At 45.1% G+C, this 12,447-nt stretch overlaps 1 protein-coding gene across 2 annotated transcripts in view; it reads left to right on the top strand.

Moving 5' to 3' along the window:
- Positions 1–223: 223 nt before the first annotated feature.
- SLC22A15 (solute carrier family 22 member 15) overlaps positions 224–12,447 on the top strand; it is a 74,631-nt gene continuing 62,407 nt past the window's right edge. For both annotated transcript variants that reach the window (XR_005834043.1, XM_040626868.1), the window contains exon 1: positions 224–389. Coding sequence is in view for 1 of the 2 variants with exons in the window: in XM_040626868.1 (XP_040482802.1) it covers positions 303–389 (87 nt within the window). In the remaining variant the exon portion in view is untranslated. The remainder of the gene's footprint in view (positions 390–12,447) is intronic.

Here is a 12,447-nt window from a genome sequence, read left to right as displayed (position 1 = left end):
GCCGACTGGCTCCTGTTTCCGTGTTTCTCCATCGGCGAGGATGCCTCAGCCCGAGCCCACTTCCTCTTCCCTGGCCCTGTGAGCGGCACGCCCTGCAAGCTGTCTCCGACCCAGGTCCCCACCGGGAAGACCCGCGGCCGGGGCGGCTGGTGCCGCGCCCCGCGCCCCGCCCGCGCAGACGCGCAGCCCGGCCCGCCCGCTCCGGCTCCGCTCCCGCCCCCGCCCTTCCCCAGCCCCGGCCCCCGCTCCAGCTCCCGCTCCGCACCGCCGGGCCAAGCCGGGGCCCCCGGGCCAGGCCAGCCATGGAGGTGGAAGAGGCGTTCCAGGCGGTGGGGGAGATGGGCATCTACCAGATGTACTTGTGCTTCCTGCTGGCCGTGCTGCTGCAGGTGAGTCCCCCGCCGCCTCCTCCCGCGCCCCGCTTCCCGGCCTCCCGCGGACCATTCCCCCCGCCCCCCCGCCGCGAAGCCTGGCCAGCCGCCGCCGCGTCTCCCCAAACCCCGAGGGGCCGCGAGCCCCCAGCCCCGCAGGGCCGGCCTGGGCCGCGGCACGCCAAGGTCGCCCGCGGGCCTGGCCTGCGGTGCCCACCCCAGCCTTAGAGCCACCCCCGTGGGCGGTTCCGCCAGGCCCACCCTCCCCGCCACCTCGAGTGGGAGAAGCAGTGCGAGAAAGAGGGTGGGGATGTACTTCCGCCCTTGAGCTGGTGAATAAATGATGCCCAGTCCCGCGGTGCCCTGGGATACGCCGTGAATGCGCGAGGGAATTGTTTCTCACCTGTGGCTACGTCACCTTGGAATCTGGAGCACAGAGAGAGCCCTGGTCGCCGGCCCACGGAGGTCCGATCTAGAGCGGCCTCCTTCAGTTCTGGGTGTCCCCTTACCACCTTTTCCTGGATTCGAGGGGCCTCCTGTGTCAGATGCTTTCCGTGCAAGGCTTTCTCTCCGGTTTAAGTTCTGCTGGGTCATTCTGCTCAGAAGCCAGACTTGGGCGGAGACTTTCATAAGTTGAAAAATGCCGTCTACAACGTGTGGTTATAAAATGGAATCGTTTCTTCATTGTGCAGAATTCTCAGACTGCTTGCCCACCCAGCCTAAAAATGTGGGTTTGGTATGCTCGAGGTCACTATCGATACACTTTGCCAGGCAAGAGTTACTCCTCCTTTGCCAGCCTAAATGGCCCATTTAACATCAGTTACTGCTCCCAATATTCTAAAGTTGGTTCATTCACAAACTCTTTGTTAGTATCTACTGTGTGAGTCATTGCACTATTTCTTCAGTCCACACATATTTAATGAGTGCCTACTGTGTGCTCGGCAGGGGCTACAATGGCGGCCGAATCAAAGCCCCTTTCTGGTGAAGCTTGCCTTCTAGTGGGGATTGGGCTGAGGCAGGCAGACAGTTAAATTAAGTACAATGACCCTGTGATGATAATTATCCTAAGGAAAGTACAGGGCAGTCCTGAGTCTAATCACCACCAGTTGCTTAAACCTGGCATAAGGCAAGCGCTCAGCAGGCAGACAGGGGTGTGGAGGGCGGTACCCGTTGTCTTATTGATTCTGTTTTCCATTACAATGTTTGCAAGTTCAGTTGAGTTTCTCCCCAGCCAGAAGAGCTGTTCAGATGATGGACAGATAGATGATATCAGTCCTTCTAGCAAAGCAAGTTCTCAGTTCACAAACATGCAGTATTCTGAAGTCCCTTTAAATTCATTCCTTCAGCTTTAAATGTAATGTTTCTGTGGGGGGAAAGTATTTCCTAAAACAAAAGAGTATTTAACACAGAGAAAATAAAATTGTATCCATGATGCCTGATATTCATTTATAATACTTTTTTTTTGAGAAAATTCTTTTTCTTTCCTCTTCTAACGAAGAATTCCAGGCACGTGACTCCTTTTTCTGAGCAATGCCACCCCGCCCCCCATCCCTATACTCCACCTGCTGTTGTTATCTTCTTACAGGCCTGGCCAGGTGTCCACCTACGGAGAATAAGTTTATCTTGAGGGTGTGCAGCACTGAAAAGGCCACTGAGCTGGCTTCAGGACCTGTTGTTTCCCTCACTTTTCTTTATGGTTGACCCAGTTGGTTAGAATTTAGTACCAAAGAGCCCTAAGCGTGGGACCGTGACTGTTCACTGATGCCTGCCTGACATGTGGTCAGGATTTGCCATCAGAGAACTGGGTCTTAAGAGTGTTGGGAATCAGTGACTTCATCTTTAGGTGTGGGCTGGGAGGTGCCCTGTCGCTGTGTCTGTCCCAACAGAGTCGGTGCGTCAGTCCAAGTAGAAGTGAATCCTTCACCACGGTACCTGTTTCTGAGGACTTAACCACCCCGTTGAGATACATGATCCTCATGGTCCTGGGGTCTCCCAACACTATCCTGGAAATGAGAGTGTGTCACCAAAGACCTCTCTACCAAGTCTCTTGTTGGAGATGGTTTCGGCTAGGGCTGGCCTGTGGGGTGGGAGTCCTGGGAGCCCCATTACGCAGTTGTAACATGATGCTTTCATCATCTTGTGGAGGTTGCTTCTTCTAACAGAGGAAAAAGCAAGAAGCCCATTTCAGAGTAGGCTTAGGTGGGAGATCGATATTTGCTTTAAAACCCAAAGCCCTGGAGTGCCTGACTGGCTCCTTTGGTGGGACGTTGATCTTGGCGTTGTGAGTTTGAGCCCCATGTTGGGTGTCGACATGACTTTAAAAAAAAAATAAAGTCTTGGAAAAACATAAAAAATAAAAACCAAAGCCCCGGTCTCCCGTTGCCCAAGGAGCGTAGAGACCACCTGCGCAGCAGCCCTGCAGGGAGAGGGGGCCCTGCCAGACAGCGTTGCACATTGTGCATGGGACTGCCAGGGAGAGGGGCAGCCAGACAGCGGGCTGTGCTGCAGCACGAGCCTTTTCTGCATCTACGGGCTGGTAATGACCATCCCCAGCTGAGAAACACAAAACTAGAGGGACAGAGAGAGCAACTTTATATCCTTTTGCATTTTCTTCCTTCTGGGGCCATTAGTATTATTTTTAATGGTTTTAACTCCCTTTCCTTCGAACACATCCAAGTTCAAACTAAAAGGCCAAAACCATGTTACAAAGCCAACTCTAAAGGTCTTTAGGTTAACTGTTTTCTTGGATTATTGATACCATCACGTAGCTCATCAAAAGTTACCTCAATATGCGGTTTCCTTTAGGAGACTTCTCTTGACACTCTTTGCGGACACAGTCTTCGGAATCTCTGTAGCAGTCAACTTTCAGATACAAAAAGAACAGATGCAGATGTTGTAGATTTCTCTTCCTACGATAAGATGTAAATGCCCCTCATAATAGTGCTATGTAGTTTGAAAGTACATAAGCCAGAAGCTAAAGGAAAAGATGATTGCCTTATGTCAAAATAGTTGTCTTATGAACAAGCAGTAATATTTCGTTTTGCAGTTAGAAAAATTCTTACTCTCCAGATATATGTGCCCTCCCTTGGGTAAGAGCTATTTGTAGTATGTAAATATGATTAATTCTGTGTACTTTATTTCTGTTTCTATTTCCTGATAGTGATTCAGACTTCATGCCATCATCATTATTTGGTGTTCGCATATGTATATGTTTGTTTGTCAGGCTGTCTGGAGGAGAAGTGTTGGAATACAATTCTTTGTTTTTGGATCCCTTTAGACACAAAGTGAAAATGGATCCTACTTCTTTGTTCTAAGCCACAGACTCCGGCTCCTTCATTTTCTTAGGGATCACAAAGCACAGATTGTAGTATGATTTGCACAGGATTTAAAACACCTATTAGCCAACATGTAACCTGTAACAAGCATTAGTTTCACCAGCAAAATTGTGATGACATTGAGGACCCGAGCTTGAGGTATAGTCCTCTGGTGTTCCGGAATGCATTATTTTAACGTAAACTCTTAATAACCCCAACCTTATTTACCAGATCCTAGAGCTACCAGTGCATTCAAATCATTCACACAATAAATGTCTTTTCATGGTGACTTAGAAAGTGGGATGGTTGACCTGGGAGTGTTGCAGAACAGGAAAGTGCATGTGTCAACACATGAAAAGATGTTTACCTTCAGTGGTCATCTGGGACAGGCATATTAAAATGACTATGAAATATCATTTCACACTTATTAGATTAGCACACATTAAATAGTCTAACAGTACAGGTGGGATGAAAATGAGAAGTGGGAACTACTGGTTTAGAGAACTATTTGGCACTGGCTAGTACAATTAAAACCCAGCATTGGACTCCTAGGTGTGTGTCCTCCCAATATCTCTTGAACTTGTGCATAAGGAGTTATATCTAGGATGCTTATTGCAGCACTGTTTGTAATAACAAAAATGAGTAGCCACCTAAATGACTCTCAAAAAGGTTCCAGGTCATTAAAATGCGGTATAAATTTGATAGAATATAACAGATGAAGTGAATGAACCAGATCTATAAACAGCTACAGGAATGAATTTCTAAAACACAATGTTAAATGAAAAAAAATAGCCAGCCTGGTGTATACAGTGTGACACATAACTTCGTAAAAATTTGTAAACACGTAGGAAACAATACCATATTTGGTTTATGAATGTATATGGACAGTGTAGGAGTATAAGCATATGGAGTAGAAGGCTCCATGCCCAGTTCAGGAGATTGGTTACCTCCAGGGGATGAAGGGACAGGTCGGAGTGGGAGGGCTGCAAAAGAGCTTTGCTCTGTATTCGTAATACTGTATTTTAAAAATCTGAAGCAAATATATTAAAATGAAACTAGTTCATTGTGATGGCGGGTTCATGAATTTTGTTTTGCTTCTCTGTGTTAAATGTTGAAAAAATACAAATGGGATATAGAAAAGATGTGCGTACTTAGAAGAAAATGCTACCGTTCACTCTATGAGACTAACCGTCCACTCTCCTATTGCTGTTTCTTTAACCAGTTAACGCTGTGAGTTGTGGTCTGTGAATTGAACGTTGAGGAGCATGTGGTAGAGGGAGTTTTGTTCAGGGTACTTTATTAAACTCTATAGAACACTGTCACGACGAATGTCTCCCGCCTGCTTGCATTTGCCTCCATGTCTTAATCTCCCCAGGAGATTCGTGGAAGGACTTCTCTGGGTGAGGTTTCTCTGAGGTGGTTCCAACCTCTCAACCATAAGCAAGTAATGAAGTGCCTACCGTACATATCAGTCAAGAGCTCACTGGGTTAGTCATTAAGACCAGCCCTTGTGCCTCGGGGTTTCTCACCACCACCGGGGGTTCAGCCATGATGGGAACACAGGGCCTTAGTAAGAGCTTCTGTCATGACTCCAGAACACGGGAGCATCTACCAGGGTTCTCTGCTAGTCTGAGCAGGTGTTTATGCTGCCCTTACCCTCAGATTTAGTTCTGTCTGCCTTCAGACAGTGGCCCTGAGTTAGGGTGATAATCCGGGGAACCTTTACTGGTGTTCTCCCATCACTTTAGGTGAGCGGGGCACCATAGTTCAGAGAGACCAGAGCTCCGCTTGTCCCCCAGTCTGTCCTCAGGAAAGCTGCTGTCTATAGACAGACACTGCCCCCTGGCGTAAAGCAGATGAAGTTGCAACTTGATCCGACCAGATTTCCATCCAGGGCGCTTATGGACATCCAGGGAGCCCTGGGGAGGTTTAGGGAGCTCCTCTGAGCCTCGGGCATCTCAAAATTGGGATGTGCCTTGGAAAGCAACCAGCTCAACACCTCTACAGCACCCAGGTCCCCAGCAGCATGCCTGGCAGGGCCACCCACAGCACAGCCACTTAGCATGTGCCCTGACAGAGAAGGTATTCGCTTAATGAGACAATACACACACACACACACACACACACACACACACACACACACACACAGTGTGTGAAGACAGACAGTGTGTGACAGAAAGAACGCTAGACTTGAATGCTGTGACCCTCTGCCGTGAGATGGCTGAGTGAGTTTCTGGAGGTGACCCCTCGGTCGTTACTGTGCTCTGGGAAATGGCTGGATCATGAAGGTTTAATTAATATGTTTTGCAAGTTCAGAATTTCTTAAAGTTGCCCAATGCCCGGTCGTTGGTTGGCATTGTGTCAGTGTCCCCGTGAGGTTTGCAGAATAGGAGCTTGGTTCATTACCACGGTCAGAGGCTGCCTTAGGAGGGAGCGCCAGCAAATCCCAAGACACACACAGCTCAGGCTTTCTCCACAGTGTCCAAGCGGAAGACATCTCTCCCCCACTTCCAGAAATACCCTCTCACTGTTGTTCTTGATTCTATATTACTCCATCAGTCATTTCTATTCTTTTCTTTTTAACATATTTTGTTAGTGAACATACAGAGCAGTATTGGTTCCTGGAGTAGAATTCAGTGATTCATCACTTACACACAACACCTGCTTATCACAAATGCTCTCTCGTTATTTCTAATCTTCTATCTTTCTGCATTCTCTGATGTCCCAAAGAATGGCTTGCATGGTAGAGTTAGGTGGCATATGGAAATAGTATTAAATAGCATTAGCTTATAAAGTGAGAGGGTCAGTCCCTCTTCCGTTCTTCCTTAATCTGTCTTTTGTCTAAGAAGAAAATCTCCTGCGATGCTAGCACTTCTCAAAACATTTGCAAATATTTCTGTTGTCACAAAGGGAATGAACTAGAAGTAAGAACCAAAGAAGGCTCAGACTTCGGCAGAAAACATTGCCTCGTTGGAATGTAATGACATTTTTCTGTTTTTATTGTATTTATTATTCATTTTCTTTTAAAGCTTCTTTTTAAATTATGAAACATTTCCAATGAAATACAGGAAATAATGTCACAAACACACGTGTACCTACTTCCAGATTTGGTAAGTGCTGATATTGTGCCATATTTGTTCAAGGTGGTGTCAGTCACAGTTCAACCGGAGAGGCAGGAAGCAGAACTCCTGGGACGGGGACCCACATGTGTGTGTATGTGTGTGTGGAGCATATATATTTATATGTATATGATTATACCTGTAGTCAGTGAATAATTTATTACAGAGATTTGACCATATGCAATTGTGGGAGCTGGCTGTAAGGCTGCTGTCTTCGTGTCTGCTGTTGGAGCTTGAAGTCTGCAGGGAAGGCAGTCTGGAAGAAAAACTATGATCTGGAAGCCATGAGAAATGACCGGGATCTGTGTCGTTCTCTGCCTCGAGCCTTGATGAAGCAACTGCTTTTCATCATGGAACGAAACGCACACCTGGCCCAGGAGTCAGAGATGCTGAGGGAGGGTCCAGGGGAACGTGGCTCAGTTACAGGCCCAACTGCCCTGCTGCACCAACAAAGTGAGCCAGCAAAGAAGCGGCCATATATGTGAGGCACGGGAGCACCTGCCCCAGCCTTCTGAGCACAAAAAACAAGATGGCTACTCCTTTGCTTTCGTCCTTCCGCCCTACCCCCCAAATCTTGCTTGAAAATCTCTCTTGTGGCCCACCTTAAAAAAAAACATAGTAGCCAATACTTGGCATTATGATATGGTGTTTATTTTCATAGCTCAATCTGGCTGGTCATATCTCTATTGATATAAAATTGTATTCCTCAGCAAATTTACTTAAGTTAAAAAATTTGGATCAATTTTGCAAATGACATATCTGATAAAGGGCTAGTATCCAAAATATATAAAGAACTTATAAAACTCAACACCCCAAAAATGAATAATCCAATTTAAAAATGGGCAGAAGACATAAATAGACATTTTTCCAAAGAAGACAGACAGATGGTCAACAGACACATGAAAAGATGCTCATCCTCATTCATTATCAGGTGAATACAAATCAGAACCACAACGAGATACCACCTCACACCTGTCAGAATGGCTAGGATCAAAAAGACAAGAAACAACAGGTGTTGGCAAGGATATGGTGAAAGGGGAACCCTCTTGCACTGTTCATGGAATGCAAACTGGTGCAGCCACTCTGGAAACAGTATGGAGCTTCCTCAAACAGTTAAAAATAGAACTAACCTATGATCTGGCAATCGCACTAGTAGGTATTTACCTGATTTATCCCTAATTCAAAGGGATACATGCACCTCAATGTTGATAGCACCATTATCTACAATAGCCAAACTGTGGAAACAGTCCAAGTGTCCATCAGTTGATGAATGGATAAAGAAGATGTGGTATATATATACAATGGAATATTACTCAGCCATAAAAAGAATGAAATCTTGCCATTTGCAATGACATGTATGGAGCTAGCGAGTATTAAGCAAAATAAATCAGTCAGAGAAAGACAAATACCATATAATTTCACTCATGTGAAATTAAACAAAACCAATGAGTAAAGGGAAAAAATGAGGCAAACCAAGAAACAGACTCCTAACTATAGAAAACACACTGACGGTTACCAGAGGAGTTGTGGGGGGGGGGTGGTGGGTGAAATAGGTGATGGGGACTAAGGAGGGCACTTGTTATGATGAACACCAGGTGATGTATGGAAGTGTTGAATCACTACATTGTACACCGGAAACTAATATTACAGCATAAATTAACTAACTGGAATTTAAATAAAAACTCAAAAAATTTGAAACGATTTAAAAGACTATTAAGTAAATAATAGAAAACAGAAAATGAGCACATAAAACTCTTGCAGGGGGTATCCAGATGACCAAAGTTTGGGAAAAGCTGAGCTAGCCCTGTAATACTTCTTCAGAGAACGCTAAAAATGTGTTCTTTGCTTTCCCGACTCTGATTGGCCTATTATTATTAATTTTTTTTTGGCCTAAAAATCCCTTCCCCTGATTTTGGTTCTGATTAACCTACTACCTCGCTCAGGTGTCACATTTGCAACCTTTTCCTTATTCTCCCCGTTGGAATTCCCATCCACTTTGTGTTCTCATTAACCTCATTTCTACCATGGCAAACACCGCATTTGTCAAAATCGGCCTTGTGTTATAGCTTTGTGTGTATTTGTTGTCCTCACTTGAATGTATTTGCCTGAAAGGAAGTACTTGTTTCTTATCCATCCTTGTTATCGCCTGATAACAGGCATGTTGCAAAGGGCTGGTACTCGCTCAAATTTTTTAAGAATGAAGTGGAAGTAACAGAAGGAAGTGGTCAGGTGGTGGTATTCCCATTTTATTTGGGAGAAAGATTGAGGGGGGGGGAAACAGATGCAGGTTAAATCACTGTTTACCCAAATGCTTAATTTGTCCAAAGTCTTAATTAGTGCTTGGAACCAGGATTAGGTCCCGGAATTACTGGGTTGTCATCCATCATCATCTTTTTTTTCCCCCTGCACCATTCTGCAAGGAATTAGTTAACAAAATGTATCATAGGCTGTTCTGTATACAGCGATGTGTCGGGTTTACTTGGAAGGATATAGAAATGTCAATTAGGGTTTCTTTCCTTCAGGAGAGAATCATTAACAGCTTAGCATTTCACTATATCTGCCCTGTTAAATAATACAAAATAACATTTCCCCAGTAATAGTGTAGCCACCGAATGGAAGCTTTGGAAACTAAGAAGGGCGCCATCAGTGTGGTCTGGAGTGGTTTGTGGAAGACTTTGGAAAGGCTGAGCTTGAGCTGAACTTTGGAGCTTGGGTTTAAAGAGAAGTGGAAAGTCATTTCAGATGGAAAACCATACAATTGGAAAAAAATATGTAAAACAGAGAACAGATTGTGCCCTTGCTGCCCAAAGTGTGACCCAGCCCAGCAGTCTTGAGCTCATGAGAGCTTGCTCTCGAGATGTGGAACCAGCTCTCCCCCAGGCCTGTGGGATCAGACCCTGCCCAGTAACGTTTGGGAAGCCCTGTTAGATCCCATTTGTGTAGGGCTGTACAGTTTGCGGTTGGCTAAAGCAGCATCCCGTTTGAACCTCAGAATAGGTTGATTAGATATGAATGAATTAGATGAAGAGGTGGACTACTAGTTTTCAATCTCACTGAAAGAAAACATGAAGTTTGGAGAGGCTTTGACTCGCTGAAAGTTTGCTAGAGCTGAGGGTCTAACTCAGGTATGCAGAGTCCGTATGCTTTTCACACCACATGATGAGAAGTCACATTTGGGGATCTAAGTGGGCTCGTACAGAAAGCTTGAACGTGGCTTAGGTAGCAGTTGGGCCATGCAGTGGAGACCTGGACTGCTAGGACATTTATCGCTAGGGTATTTATGCTGGGACATAGCCATTAATATGTTTGGGCCAGAAGAACTTCATGAGGAGGGCCTCAGGGAGACCTAGCCGGTGGCACCACGTGGATGAATTAGAGTTGGGAAGAAACAGGACTCGAGACTCCAGTTACGTAGGACATAAAGACTACATATTTTAAATAAATATAAGTGGTATCAGTCAGTCACCCAACAAATATTTATTGAATACCCAGTTTGTGCTGGGCACGGGCGTTTGGCTCTGTCGTCCATGATATGCTTGCTCATGTCATGCTACTGGTTGAGTCAATGACCTAACTGAGTCCTAAGTGCAGAAAAGATTAACAGTAATGACAACAATAGAGTCATCTTTGATTTTTCTAGGTTTTTTGTTTTTGTTTTTTTTTTGTTTTTCTTCTGAGAGAAGCTCTGGCCTCAAAGTTAAGCGACTTCCATTCTCATCCTGGTTTTGCTATTAGTGTCATACGTGACCTTGAACGATTCACTTAATTGCTCTGTTGCCCATTTTTCCTGCTTAAAACATCAACGTCATACTTACCATGACTTCACAGCACAAGATGTTGTGATGAGATCATTTATGGGGGACATTTTTGGTTTCTAGACTATCATAAAAGCTTATAATGCTGTCGATATAAAATCATTTTTAAAACCTTCACTTTTTGCAACTTCAAAAATTTCAGTCCCCTGGTGCACGTTAGTCACTTTTCTAATTATAATGACATTGAAAGGGGAGAAGAAGTGCAGCCATCTGTGGTACTTGTTCTTCCCTGGAGGTAGCATTGGAGAAGATAATGGTCTATTTGCCACATTGTGGGCCCCACTCCGAAGGCGCGTGGATGGTGGTTTCTGATTGTGGCTTTAAGGCCCATCTGCTGATGGGTGCGATCATTAGACAGGAATATGTGGGCGAATGTGTGCACGGTAGTTGCAGAATGGTAGAGACACGATCGAGAGAATATTTGGACTCTGGGGGAGAGAAGCATGTGGCATCATAGAGTTCCGAACTGCCTGTGTCTGACCCCTCTGGTGACATAAAGCCATGGCCCCGGGCGTGCAGTTGAGGTCCCTGGGTGGACATGTGTGCGCGCAGGGGTGGGGTGGGCACTGGAAACATTGTAAGGGTGGGAGGAGGGCGGAGAAGATGAGAAGGTGGAAGTGCTTTTTGAGTCTCCAGGTTGCTAGGGATAATGCTGATGAACTAGGTTTCACCGCTCTCTTCTGTGAATTAGGGTATATATCAGCATCCCCTCTTTGTATCTGAACTGCTTTTTTTAATTTTTAAATTTAAAATTTTAATTCTACTATAGTGAGCATATGATGTAATATTAGTTTTGAGTGTACAATATAGTGACTCGGCACTTCCATACAACACCCAGTGCTCATCACAAGCGCCCTTCGTCATTCCCATCACCTGTTTCACCCATCCCCCCGCCCACCTCCCCTCTGGTAACCATCAGTGTGTTCTCTGTAGTTAAGAGTCCGTTTCTTGGTTTGTCTCCTTCTCTTTTTTTTTCTTTACTCATTTGTTTTCTTTCTTAAATTCCACATATGAGCGACATATGTATTTGTCTTTCTCTGACTTATTTCACTTAGCATTACACTCTAGCTCCATCCATGTTATTGCAAATGGCCAGATTTCATTCGTTTTTATGGCCGAGTAATATTCCAGTGTGTGTGTGTGTATACCACATCTTCTTTATCCATTCATCTGTCAGTGGACACGTGGGCTGCTTCCAGAGTTTGGCCAATGTAGGTAATGCTGCTATAAACATTGGGTGTGTGTAGTTTCTGAACTACTTTATACACATCGTAGCTATTGCTGAGAATGGTGGTTTCCATGAGAAAACACACTTCAGATTAGAGGTCCCTTTGAGCATTGCCTCTCTCACCTAGAATGTGGCTTATCTTAGTACAATCCAGATAAAAATATGATGTGTGAACATATTTCCGGCAAGCACTTAGAGCAGTTCCTGGCGCATAATTAGCATTAGAGAAGTGTTGTTATTAGCATTCCATCCTGGTCATTTATTCATTCATTCATTCACTTGAGTGTGTGCTATCCCGTATCAAGGTCCTGAGGTGTTCGCTTTGGATGCCCAGGGCTGGATCATACAAAGAGCCTATCCTCAGGGACGGATTTTTTCGGTAGGAAAAAGAAGATGAGCAAACACATAAATATATAATGGAGTGAAGAAAGGGATATGTCTCTAACAAAGGTCTAGGCTGGAACTTTTGGGGGGTAGGCAGAAGCAGGAGAGGGCTTCTGGAGGGTTGGGGAGGAAGGCGAGGTGGGAGGAGGTGGTACCCGAGTTGCCTCTGGGAAGATGGGAAAGGTTCAAAGACTGCTGAACCCGGTGAAGTGCTTT

The sequence above is a fragment of the Ursus maritimus genome, unplaced genomic scaffold, assembly GCF_017311325.1.
Source record: "Ursus maritimus isolate PB19 unplaced genomic scaffold, ASM1731132v1 scaffold_12, whole genome shotgun sequence".
Taxonomy (NCBI): Eukaryota; Metazoa; Chordata; class Mammalia; order Carnivora; family Ursidae; genus Ursus; species Ursus maritimus.
This window is presented reverse-complemented; position numbering and strand designations above follow the sequence as displayed.